This window comes from Oxyura jamaicensis, chromosome 1 (assembly GCF_011077185.1).
Source record: "Oxyura jamaicensis isolate SHBP4307 breed ruddy duck chromosome 1, BPBGC_Ojam_1.0, whole genome shotgun sequence".
Lineage (NCBI taxonomy): Eukaryota > Metazoa > Chordata > Aves > Anseriformes > Anatidae > Oxyura > Oxyura jamaicensis.
The window spans coordinates 32317869-32330622 of record NC_048893.1 but is presented as its reverse complement, the minus strand read 5'-3'; the positions used below and the strand labels follow the sequence as shown (position 1 = coordinate 32330622).

Genomic DNA, 12754 nt, shown 5'->3' with positions numbered 1-12754 from the left:
TTCAGATGAGAGCATTACAGTGTTCTCTCAAAACTGGAGAAAACAGGATAGGTGGGGGGAAAAAATAATTTTAAAAAACAGTGACTTGGGGTGCAGAATAAGACTTTAAATCCTGATCCCTTTGAATTAGGTGAGAGGGCCCTCGCAGGAGGGATTCTGAGGGAAGGGAAATGCATCTGAACTATAACCTATTAACCATTTCTCAGAACTAGTTTCTTGACTCTTTGGAATGCTCGCCGTTTATACCTACATCTTAAATTTTAGCTTCTGTTGAAGGTAGAGTAGAGTAAAATCATGTTTTTAAAAGAAGTGCCATCCCATGAGGTTATTTTTACTTCCAGGCTATATCTGTTGTACCATTGCAAAGTTCTTGAACAACTCATTCTGAGTATGAGCGTCTTTGAAGTTTGTTGAGAGTGATTTATTATTCAGTGAAAATACACAGCAGAGTATTTCTGTAGATCAGAAATGGCTACAGTGAGTGTGTAGAAACTGAGCAAAGAGGAGCAGAAAATAGTGTATGTGATAACATAAGACTAAACTGCAATTGCTGGAGCTGGGTAAGTTAAGGTGTCTTGCTGTTCTTTGGGAGAAATTCTGTTTCATTGTAATGGAACAATTTATTAGGTGTGCTGTGGAACAAGTAGAAAAAATGGAAATTCAAAATGCAGGCTTCCACAGTAAGCTGACCTTTTTGAACTCAGAAACTAGTATTTGTCTGGTGATGAGTGCTGTGTGGTGACTGATGTGGTGCAGTATCTTTAAAATAATCAAATAGAGAAATCTCTTTGATACTCTATACTCCATGAAGAGTTTAGACAACTGGTTCCACTTTCTGCTTAATAAAATACATATTTTGTTTTACATACAGTCTGTTTTTTCTTTGGACAGATCCAAACCTCAAAGACCAAGGCAACCAGCAAAGTGATGGTTCTCAGTTACCGGTAAATATGATGCAGCAGCAAATGAATGTAATGCCGCAGGTGAACGCACAGCACCAGCCTATGAATATGTTTCCATACCCCGTGGGTGTGCATCCTCCCATGATGAACATGCAACGCAGTCCTTTCAACATCCACCCTCCGATGCCCATGCATCTCCACGCCGGAGTGCCTCTCGTTCAGGTAGCTGCTCCCACAAATTTGTCTCAGGGATTACCTCCGCCTCCACCTCCACCCCCACCATCTCAACAAGTCAACTACATTGCTTCACAGCAAGATGGAAAACAATTGCAGGTATGCTTTATCAGAAGCCTTGGCAAGAGCAGCAATGAAGCAACACATGAGTTAAGGGTTTCTTAAATTTAATTCAATATACTTGATAAACTTATACTTGCAGTTTCTTTCTCTCTTGCCTGTTTTCTCCCACCCCACATCAAATTTTAAGTGGAAGGATCCATGAGGATATGAGATGTCTGGGGGGCTATCGCTTTTAAATAATACATAACACCACAACTGATTTTGTTTGGTTTTGTGGTTATGAGATGTTCCAGCTGGTAATGGAACACTGAAAAATTTATTCAGTACTGTCCCTTGCCCTGTTTCCAGAACTAAGGAGAAAAAGTTAATTTCAAGCTTTCCCCTTCAAAATCAGGGTTTTGCTGTAGAAAGTTCTTGAATCCTCTATCAGAAGCGTGTAGGAGGTGACCTCAGCCTCCTTGTTGCAGTTCTCATCCATTGGGATGTTGTTTGGGCAGAGTAAATCATCATCAAGTCCTGCATGGCATTGGTTTGTTCCGCACTTCCATTCTCCAGCTGTCACTGTCTCAGCAGCTCCACTACTACCACCCCCACTGCCACATTGTCTGTTGTTTAATCTTTTGAGCCTTTTTGTTAATAACTTCCAAGTTTTCTTTGGTACCTTTTTCTTGCTCCTTCTTGCCCAGTTCTCCTGGTTTTGTATGCCTTGTTTGAGACCTAACTCTTGCTTCATTTCTCCAGTTCCAAAAACTCGGCTGTGCTTGGGGCAGACCACACCAACTCTTTGTGCCTTCCAAGACAGCTTAAAACAGCCTTTGTGTATGTGAGCTCCTCCTGTACCCAGCTGTTTATATTGAGTTTATATATCAGGGAAAGGAAAATGAACGACTTCCAAGAGAATACACGACCATGAAAGATGTAATGCCATATCTGTGATGTACAAAGGGTTCTTAAGGGCTTGACTGAGGTTTGTGCTTTTCTTCTGTTGTAGGCCTCCTGCTCTAACCTGAAATGCTTTCCCCCGCCTTCCAAATTAAAAAAGAGATATTCTAGAACAACAGGTTCTAAACCTCTGTTTTATGCACCGTCTCTGGAAAAAAAAAAAGGAAATGGATTGATAAATGGCTAACATAACATTCTTTTCACTCTCAACTGCTGTTGACTGTTTGTACCCACAATGGAACAAACAAAAAAAAAAACTAAGTACCATGGGAAATACTGAGGGGGTTTACAGGCCATGTGATGTACTTTAATAGTGAAAGTAAAACAGTAAGGTACTCTTTGAGTTAAAATGGTTGTAGATTCCTTGTTGATTTCTCTTATGCCTCCTGTCTGTAATTAAAATATTTTCACAGTTGGAAATACAGTACATTTTATTTCTAAAATGTAAGAAGCCAGAGTGCAGGCTGTGAACCTCTGCAAAATTTACCATTTAGTGCAGCAATAGGTATGATTCTATAGGAACTGTGTATTGCTCCAAAATACAGGTATTTGTTAAGAAAGCCCCTGGCATATCTGTTGCTGTTACCTTTTGTGGGCTGGTATCCATGAACCTGAATGTTAGTGGGAGCTCCTGCTGCTTTTTCTTTGAGCTTGCATTGAGCAAGTCCTTGGTGGTAGCACGATACAAATTAACGAATGCTTCAGGGCTCCAGCCTGTCCTGCCTTCTTCAAAGGAAGACAAAGAGGAAGCACTGGCAAGCTTTAGTGTGCTGATTATAACCGTTTGATTATCTTTCACTTTTGCAATGATTTCAATCATTTTTCGTCTGGATATATGCAGACCTGAAAAAAGTAATGCTGATTCCTTGGGGTGGGACAGGGGAGAAGCATTTAGGGTAGCCTGCCAGAAACAGTCTTGGCTTTTGCTAAAAAAACGTCTCCATCTGACTTGCTTAGAGCTACTTCAGTTCTTAATTTCTGAAGTATCAACAGTGCTCATGGTACCCTTTGGTGATGTTTGGAAATGTGTAGTAAATGGCTTTTCCTTAAGAACAGACCCTGGTGCTTCAACTAGCATTTTACCTCTCTTGAGTTAGGCCATAGGTGTTTACATGTTTGAAATTCACGTGGAAGTTCAAGCCAGTTACAAACATGACAATGAATGTTTTTTTTCGAAGCAGTGTAATTATAAGACATGAATGCAGGTGTGTGTTAGGGGTTTTTTGTATGGTTGTTTAGGTAGTGACTTTTATGTTTTGGTGTTAAACTGATTTATAACTATGGGCCTCCTGTTCTCTCCTGTGCCAAAAAGGTTCTGCAGTCATAATGTTCCTTCACCCATGTGCTAACACCTTCCACGTCTGCTTGCAGAGTACCGTATCGCTGGGATCCCCGTCAGAGCCAGAATCCAGCAACCACAGTGAAAACATGGTGGATGCCTTACTTCTCACACTTTTTTTCCCCCTATGAGCAGATGTGGTATCATGTGCATATATTCCGTAATAAGGAACGGCGTGGAAACGAGTTGACGAACCCAAGCGTGTAGCATTGGTGCTTTTTCAGTAGCTGCTGAAACATGTAGAAAGATATCTTGTCATACTGAAGGCCAATATATTAACTCCTGATAACTTTTTAAAACAGGGTATGCAAAATGCTGCTCATGTGAGTAATAACATGAGTGCTCCAGCCTTGCCTGCTCCAACAGCAGTCCTGGGAAACGTGGGAATGGTTCAGGGACCAACTTCTGGTAATGCAACGTCTTCGAGTCATGTCAAAAGCTCTAATCCACCTGTAAAACCAGGAGAAAACAAAGCAAGTGTGACAGTGGAAGCCAGCGCAGATAGCTCAAAGAAGGACCAGGCAAGTTCAAAGTTGAGAGTGTCCCCACACACACATTTTGAGATACTAAAAAGTACCTCTTCTGTGTGTATCCTGTAATGCTGTCATCTCTGTGACAGCTCCAGGCTATAACAAACTGGCAATTGCATCTTTTTAATGTAGTAGTTCTTAAAGCAGAACTGTTACGAATATTACTGTAATTGCTGTGGGACAGCATTACGTTCTTAATGGCAGCTCTCACAAGTGCTGGAATTTGAGAAAGGGGAGCATAGTTTTCTAGCCTTCTATAGTGATTTTTATCTGTTAAGTTTTAATTTGTGATTGGTGGTAAGATTACTTACGCAGGCATTAAAAATAATACTCCAGTTTTGTTTTTCTTTATCAGAAATTGTTAATTCAAGAAAAAGCAGCACAAGAGGTCAAACTAGCTATTAAGCCTTTCTACCAAAATAAAGACATCACTAAGGAAGAGTATAAAGAAATTGTGCGGAAAGCTGTAGATAAAGTAAGTTGATCTATTAACAAAATCTGAAATGTGTATGTTTCAATTGAGGTAGACTTGGGGTGGGTTTTCTGACCACGTGGGAACTACTGGTAGTTGCTGGGAGGGGGAACAGGAAAAGCAAAAATACCTTTGTCTGTCTTCATCCACAAGAGCTCTTCCAGCTTGTTGAGTAGTTGATTGTTGAAAAGAGTTGAATGGGAATTGGGAAGTATTTGGGAAGTTTTGATGATTTTCAAAGTTACTCTGAAATGTAGAAACCTGGGGTATTGGGAACATAAATATGAAGCAACAGCAAATCAACAGATTTCAACCATATTTTTCTTTAAAACTTGTAGGTTTGTCATAGCAAGAGCGGAGAAGTTAATTCTGCAAAAGTGGCCAATCTAGTGAAAGCGTATGTAGACAAATACAAACATTCTCGGAAGAAAAATCCAGAAGAGGCAGTCTCCTGTGACAGGAAATAGAACACGTTTTCAGTTTTTAACGTTATTCTATCTGCAAAGTGCAATTTCAACATGAACCGTTAACTGAAATTTGTACATGACAGTGATTTAAATCTGCTTTTGATAAAATTATTTTTCAATGTAGTATATAATGTTTTGTTTAAAGAGATATAGACCTACAGGGCAACTTCTTTATTCCTTTTTAAAAACAGATGTCTAAAAAAGTAAAAGGTGTAAAGAAGAATCATTAGGAATGTACGATTGTGTGGATACTTAGGTGTACAGCATTTTGACTTGAATAACAGTGCATTAAATTAGAAACTTCTGTCTTAAGTACATTGGTTTTGGAACAGGTATGTACAGTACATGTAATCAGTCAGATTAATTTTTTTCTTTTGATTTCTCCCTAATTATATCAAAGATAAAATAATGTATTGCCTTGACAAATACTTCTAGCGTTAACTGGACAGGCTGAATGCAGGGGTCACTATGTGTATATGAAAAGGCACATGGAGTTCTCCGAACAGAAGAACTGTTTAGATTTTTAAAAGAAAAATCATAAACAGTAAAATTCAGTGCCCAAAATCATGGGCACTGTGCCATCTGTTGTAACACCAAATAAAAGTTATGCTGCTTGGTTTTGTTTGTGACGTTTTTCAATTTGTTTCAAGGTAGTGGGGATGAACTTGATCAGTTTTTATGTGCTGAAGACCCTCAGTCACTACTCACTGACAACCCCAGTTCCTATCTAATCCTGCCCGTAGCTAGTGAAACAGTGTAGGGAATTGCTCTGTGTTGGATGTTCAGATGCACAAACTAGTTTCTTGTTACTTCACGTAAGATCAAGGAAGCTGGAATTTGTCTCCAGGTTCCCAGTTGATCAGAGGCTGACAGTTGTGCCAGGCTTGGCTGCGTAATACTTGCCTTTGTAGGCTAGGGACCGTAGTGTGGATTGCCAAACTGCTGTCACTGAAAATGCACAATCTGAAGTCAAGTGCAGCAGCTTTTATATTTCTCCAACCACTTTTCTACAGAGAGGTTCATAGAGGTACCACAAGCATTTTAAAAGCAGATCCGGGGTTATCAGAAGTGCTAGAGGAATGCTTACACCTAATGTAGAACATGTTCTACTGAGATCACAGCAGGGAAGTTGCTGAAATACTGAGACAAATACAAGCCCCTCTTGAGAAAAATAGCTTGGGACCCTTCCAGCTCTTGAGTAAGGAAGAAACCGTTCTTTGAGATTTACTCTGGGATAGGAAGATGCTTCCTTTCTCTGAGGGTGCTGTGAAAACTTCAGCGCTCCTCCCTCAGTCCTGCTGCATGGTAACAACCTTTGGTGTTGGCTCAGCCTGGCATCTGCCCCAGCCAAAGGTCTCCTGGCCCAAAAGCATGAATAAACATCGGGACACAAAGTATTGATAGAGTTTTTTTGATATTTTTTCTCCTAGTAGCCCGTAGTTCCCCAAGTTAACTTTTTGAGACAGAAAACTCAGTCTTACCTGCTAAGCAGCTTCTACAGAAGCCTGAGGATGTGCTAAGGGATAGACACCCATGTACACAGACGTGGTTATATAGAGAGATATCTGTAAAAATGTGGTGTTTGTCACAGCAGTTGATCACTTGGTTTTAACTGTAACTTTCTGCAGACTTAACGAAGCATCTGACTGTCTATATTTATTTTTGTGTGCCTAAACGAAAATGCTATGTAAACTAGAGAATGCTATAATACATTTTCTACAGTCAAGACAGGCTTTAGATTTTTCAAAATAATTCAGTTTTACACTGTGGTAGCAATTTGTATGATCTCTTGAACTATTTTAAGCTAAAATTGGTTAGCACTTTTTGAAAAATGTAGCAAATTGCTATGTCTATCCTGGTTTATCACGCCGTGCGTACTTATTTTTATTACATTTTACTTCTCCGAATTTTTGGATTTTTAATGACTTTTTATATCTTTTTACTCTATACAGTTGAGCCTTGCTATAAAGCTCCTTTCAGGAGCCGGATAAGTGTTCATGTCTCGTTTTACTTTTAAAGGAGAGGTGGAATTTGGGTGGGAAGGAATGGTGGAGCATGTAAACTGGGAGAGCTGCTCCTGCCTGGCTGATCAGCTGTCGCTTGCTGCCGTGTTGTTGGGGCAGTGACTGTAGTGATGCTCCACTGTATTTCAGAACATTGATGAAGAATATGGGATAGATTAGAATGTGATCATTGTAAAAAATAAAGTCACTGAAATACTTCAGACATACCATAAAATATGCAGTTCATTTCAATTTCTATGCTGAATTAAAAAAATGAAAAAATGCATTGCCTTAATACATAGACTCTCCTATTTTTCCTGAAGAGCAGTATGGTCTCTGGTGTGGCTGCCCGAGAAGTCCTTTAACCTTGTAGTCATGTTTTTGTTAAAATAGTGTGAGAGCTGTATTTCTATTTATTGAAACTCCTTGTACTACATGCACTAGTACTGAAGGCAAGTGATGGGAATGTGCAGCGCACCTGCTGCCCCTGGGGTATCAGTAATTCATTTGATCCAAATTGCCTTGAGGTAATAATGACAAAACTGTATACTTTCTGTGAACTTATGCAAATTATAAGGATTTTCCTTGCACTCCTTCCACTGTTTCACTGTGCATGCTGCTTTAATGTCTCATCCTAAAGATGTGTCTTAGGAGCACAGTGGCTGTCCGAAGCCCACAGTATGGTGTTTGTAGCAGAAGGCTGGAGTGCTGTCTACTGAAAAAAATACTCTAAGAATTAGTTTTGTGTAGTGCTTAACATTTTCTAATAAATTCTTTTCACGAAGCTGGCAGTCGTCTGTGTTTGGTCTTCAATGATTCTGGCTCAAGTGGTTTAATTCAGAAGGCAGAATTAATTGCTATTACTTCTATACCTGTGCATACTTAATCTTGTTTGTGTTGTCTGGGCTCCCCCTTCTCTTCCATCCTCTTTGTTTTCAATTAGCCTGCCTTCACCCTGCCTTGTCTGCCTGAAAATGCTGCGAGCTCAAGAGAAATAAATGCATGTGGCAAAACGTTTGTGTACTGAGGTGCCGCAGTGGTGACTCCAGGCACTGGTTCTTGCCAGGCGAGGCCAGGACTCAAACCTGTCCCACACGCCTGCTGGGAGCACTGAGCAAACAGCTTGGCAGAAACAGGCCCTGGGAAACCTAGCACGCAATGTCCTACCTCGGGTGAGAGCTTCGTTGCAAGCACCTCGTTACTTTCTGGGACTATGCTTGCTATACTTTCTGAGGTACCTCCCCAGGTACACACGGACACTGTCACAAGGCTTGTGCAAGAGCCTCCTGTCCTTGAAGGCGGCTGCCTGCCTGCTGTTCAGAGCAGCTTTGTTAGATTCTGGCTGTTGGGCTGGGTGATCATAGAATCATTAGGGTTGGAAAAGACCTCCATGTTCATTTGGTCCAACCATCCCCCTGCCACCAATGTCAGCCATTATACCACATCCTTAAGCGCCAGGTCCAACCTTCCCATAAACACCCCCAGGGACTCCACCACCTCCCTGGGCAAGCCCTCCCACTGCCTGACTGCTCTTTCTAAGAAGAAATGTCTCATTTCCAACCTGAACCTCCCCCATGCAGCTTGAGGCCATTGCCTCTAGTCCTGTCACTAGTTACCTGTGAGAAGAGGCTGACCCCCAGCTCCCCACACCTTCCTATCAGGTAGCTGTAGAGACCAGTAAGGTCTCCCCTGAGCCTTCTCTTCTCCAGACTAAACAACCCCAGTTCCCTCAGCCGCTCCTCACAGGACTCATGCTCCAGGCCCTTCACCAGCCTCGTAGCCCTTCTCTGATGCTGCCACAGATATCAATGGGTGGCCCTGCCTTGTTCCTGTGTGTGCTGGAATTGGGCATGGGGGATTAGGAAAAGAACGCAACACTTTGATGAGCAAGAGTGGAAGTTAAGGCCAGGACAGGCGGCTTGGTGAGGGTATTCATCTGGGAGAGTGAGGTCCAGAGGTGCCAAGAACTCCTCAAAGGAAGGACCAGTACTGGGAGGCACGAGCTGCCTGGGTGCTGGTCTGGCAAAGCTGGGTTAGCGAGACGACGGGCGTGTTAGCTGCAGGAAAGGGTCTGTCACTCCTGGTGAGTGTGCAGGTACCTCACGTGGGTCAAGATCACTGCGATGGTGGCTGGTGGGCAGACAGACAGACCTGAAAAGATGGTCTCGAAGAGGAAAGTAAGGGAGCTGACTGTGTTCATTTAAGGTGGACTTCATGATCTTAGGGGTCCTTTCCAACCTGAACAAGTCTGACTGCAGTTAATTAAAAATTAATTGCCTGATTTGTAAGTAAGTCAGCCTGATGGCCACCTACCTGCCAGGAGCCACGAACTGTTCCAGGCACACTAACAGCAGGCACTGCCACTTCATCTATTGCCAGAAAGAGCTCTTCAGCTCCTGGCTGACATGCGGCTCCCCTTGCCACCCTGCTGGTTTCCTGCAGCTGGGGATGAGCTGGTGAGCACCCGGCCCCTGCGTTGGTTGCACGATGCTGCTCCTGCAGCGCTTTGGCCCGCATCGGGCTTGCCTGAGGCTCCTCAGCCTGAGGAGCACCAGAGCGACCCCGCACCACCAGGGTGGAAACAGTTCTGGAGGTGCCCGGCCCGCAGCACACAAGGGACAGAGGTGGGGACAAAAGGCAGGTGCAGCAGCGGCGCATTAGGACTGAAATTTTGAGGCGCCAGATCCATTTTGGTCTGGTTTATGTGGCTAAAGCCCTTCTGGATCCTGCTTGTATGATCCCCTTGAAATCTTTTTACTCAGTTTTGCCATGAAGAGATCATTGCACTTGAGAGTAATTAAAAATATATAAATCACAAATTTGTATCTTCTGCAGGAGACACATCCTGGGCATCGTGGCACATCAGTGCCATCGGTAAAACAAGTAGGTTGAGTCCCAAGGTGCCCCCCCGTGAACATGCACCTTCTGCATCCTAGAGATGAAACTGCTCTGTAAAAGATTTTTCATTATTATCAAGTGTTATAATATCCATAAATAGTTTATTTAAAAAGAGAACAATGGTAAGGACAATACTAAATAACCAATTTCACTAATTAAAGAGTGCTTAGAAGCAGCAACTTTCAAAATAATCAACGGAGCACCTATGAATATTAAAAACCAAATCACTAGCCCTTGGGGAAAAAAGCCCAAATAGCTAATTGCACAAAAGGAGAAGAGTCTGGGAGAAAACATCAGCTAGAGCACTGAACTTGACAAGCTCTTCCCCCAGTATTGCACAATTACAGCTCTCATAGCCTTATGAGCCAGCAGTAAGACTTCAGCCTGAGCTTCATTTGCACGGGCTGTTTGTGCCACAAGCCCAGGGCATGGCAGCGATGCAGCTGATGCCATTGCACGCAGCAAACCACCCAAACCAGAGAGGAACCCAACACAGAAAAATGGCTGCAGGAGCCAAACCCAAGGAACTTGGGCAAATTTTCATACAATTACTCCTGAAATGTTGCAGAAACTAAACCTAGAGCCACTAACTTTTATTTTAATTTTTATGAGGCGCATAAATCAGAAATAGCCAGGGATTCCTAGATGCTTCAGGAGAAGAGCAAGTGGGAGGGAAGAAAGTAACCCTTGGAAGTTGGAATTTACTCACCAGTTCTTCCATCTTTCACAGCTCGGGGCCAGGAGGGCAGCTCCCGCGTGGGGCAGAGCCTCCTCTGACAGGAGCTGCGAGCTCTGCTGCCCGTTCTCCCTCCCAGGCTCCATCAGGACACCCAGCACAAGGGGTCTGCAGTGGGGGGCTCACAAGCCGAAACCCTGTGCAGAGGCAGCCCTGCCCAGAGGGCAGGCAGACATTCGAGGCTTTGAGAAGTCGCCTCTCAGCCAGGACAGCAAGCTACTCGCGGGCCTGTAGACTTTAAAACCCCCAAGAACAACAAAACAGCAACCCCTCCCAACACACAGTTTGCAGCACAGGCACCTGGAAGCTATCCACAGGCCACCTGACCCAGCGGCTGAGGGGGCACCCACCGTAGGAGCAGACGACAGACCTTGCCATGAGCAGCGCTCCCTCTTGGAGAGTTTTGCTGCACTAATACTGCATTTCTTTCCATCGACTGTAAGAGGCCATCAGTTCACCCTGCATTTTTAAAGGTGTCAGGCCAGATTGCCCCCCAGTTGTCTCGTCACAGACTAAGAGAAGCCAAGGCACAAATGGAAATGATGGCGAGAGAGAAGCCAAATGGGAACACACACACGTGAGGATGGCTTTGAAGTCACAGCAATTTAAGCCCCGATCTCTGATCCTGCCACAAACAGCACAAACAAGCTGCCGATAATCATTGTCTCTAGCACTCAGCCTCCAATTCTTCACCTCTTGAAAAGGATCCAGAGCTTGAAACCCTCAGTTTTGAGACACTGCATCAACCAATAAAGCCAGCCATAACTTAATAGAGGCAAGAGCTAATTTACACATCAACAATTGCAGTGCTTGGGCTCCTGTTGCAACAGTTTCCAGCAGAGTAGACCATGCAGCACCAAATAAGTTCTGTCACTATGCTGAGAAAATTCACAACCTCCGGAAAACTCAGAGTGCTGACTGAGGAGTAATGTGCACCTCGGCAAGAGGCGCCTCTGGCACCCCTGCTACACTCATAAACTCTTCCTAAGAAGGGCTTTAACTGTAACACAAGACAAGACACAACTGTTCACAATTTGCTTTAAAAACACATCTGATCTGGAAATGGTATAACATTGGTTTGATTTTCTTTATTGGTGGTGGGTTTTTATTTTGGTTTGTTTGTTTACTTTCCACCAAGAAGTTGCTACTCGTCAAGGAGAAGCCTGGAGTTAAGCTGAAAAGGCAGTGCTTTGTGACTGAAAGTTCCTGACCTGACGCTCACTGAAGACCCCAGCACCTGTCCCAGTGGTTGCAATGAGCGGAGCTTTCATCTGAAGTGACTTACAATGGAGAAGACAGACATAATAAAATACACACAGTATGCATTTAACTGCTCCAACTATACATATATAATGGTAGTATTCTATGTATTAATGCATAATACAAACCATATGTTATTAGTCAGCCACCCCCTCAGTGAACTTCCAAAAACATCACCCAGCAATGCACATGCTTACATTACTAAGGTAATTAAGTTAATCCTTTTTTTATTTATTTTTGTTATTTTGGCAAGTGTACTCTGAGAGTGGCTGTGCTCCTGGGGCACCCGGTTGGTAAATCACAGTAAAACAAAGCAGCAGCCCGTGCCACGAGCACGCATCGTTGCCTGCGCCCAGGTAACCCGCAGGCGGCCCCATGGTACTCGGGGAGCACGCTCCTTTTTGTAGGTGCAGGTTCACATCGGCCATCAAGCATAGTAAAAAATTCTGCCTCTCGTCTCTATCACTGTGTAAAACTGTTACAGTCCTCACATCCGTTAGATATTACAGAATCACCTAGGTTGGAAGAGACCTCCAAGATCACCGAGTCCAACCTCTGACCTGACACTAACAAGTCCTCCACTAAACCATATCCCTAAGCTCTACATCTAAACGTCTTTTAAAGACCTCCAGGGATGGTGACTCAACCACTTCCCTGGGCAGCCTATTCCAGTGACTAACAACCCTTTCAGTACAGAAGTTCCTCCTAATATCCAACCTAAACCTCCCCTGGAGCAACTTTAGCCCATTCCCCCTCATCCTGTCACCAGGCACGTGGGAGAATACAAATTGTACCACCTGGAAGGAACCAGGAGATTAAAACTAAGCGCTGTGTGGCTGCACAGAGCAGGTGACAGGAACACAATGTCACCCACACCAGTCATCTCACTACAGGCAACCACGGCCCGG

The 12754-nt window shown here is 43.5% G+C and overlaps 1 protein-coding gene across 4 annotated transcripts in view; it reads left to right on the top strand.

Annotated features, from left to right (window-relative positions):
* The window catches only part of SCAF11 (SR-related CTD associated factor 11), a 48055-nt gene extending 40319 nt beyond the window's left edge, over positions 1-7736 (top strand). For 3 of the 4 annotated variants that reach the window (XM_035331439.1, XM_035331429.1, XM_035331447.1), the window contains exons 12-15: positions 892-1235; positions 3783-4001; positions 4366-4485; positions 4821-7736. In XM_035331439.1, the coding sequence (XP_035187330.1) occupies positions 892-1235; positions 3783-4001; positions 4366-4485; positions 4821-4949 (812 nt within the window). In that variant the 3' untranslated portion in view covers positions 4950-7736. The remainder of the gene's footprint in view (positions 1-891; positions 1236-3782; positions 4002-4365; positions 4486-4820) is intronic. The other variant, XM_035331458.1, reaches the window with a different exon arrangement.
* Positions 7737-12754: the final 5018 nt, after the last annotated feature.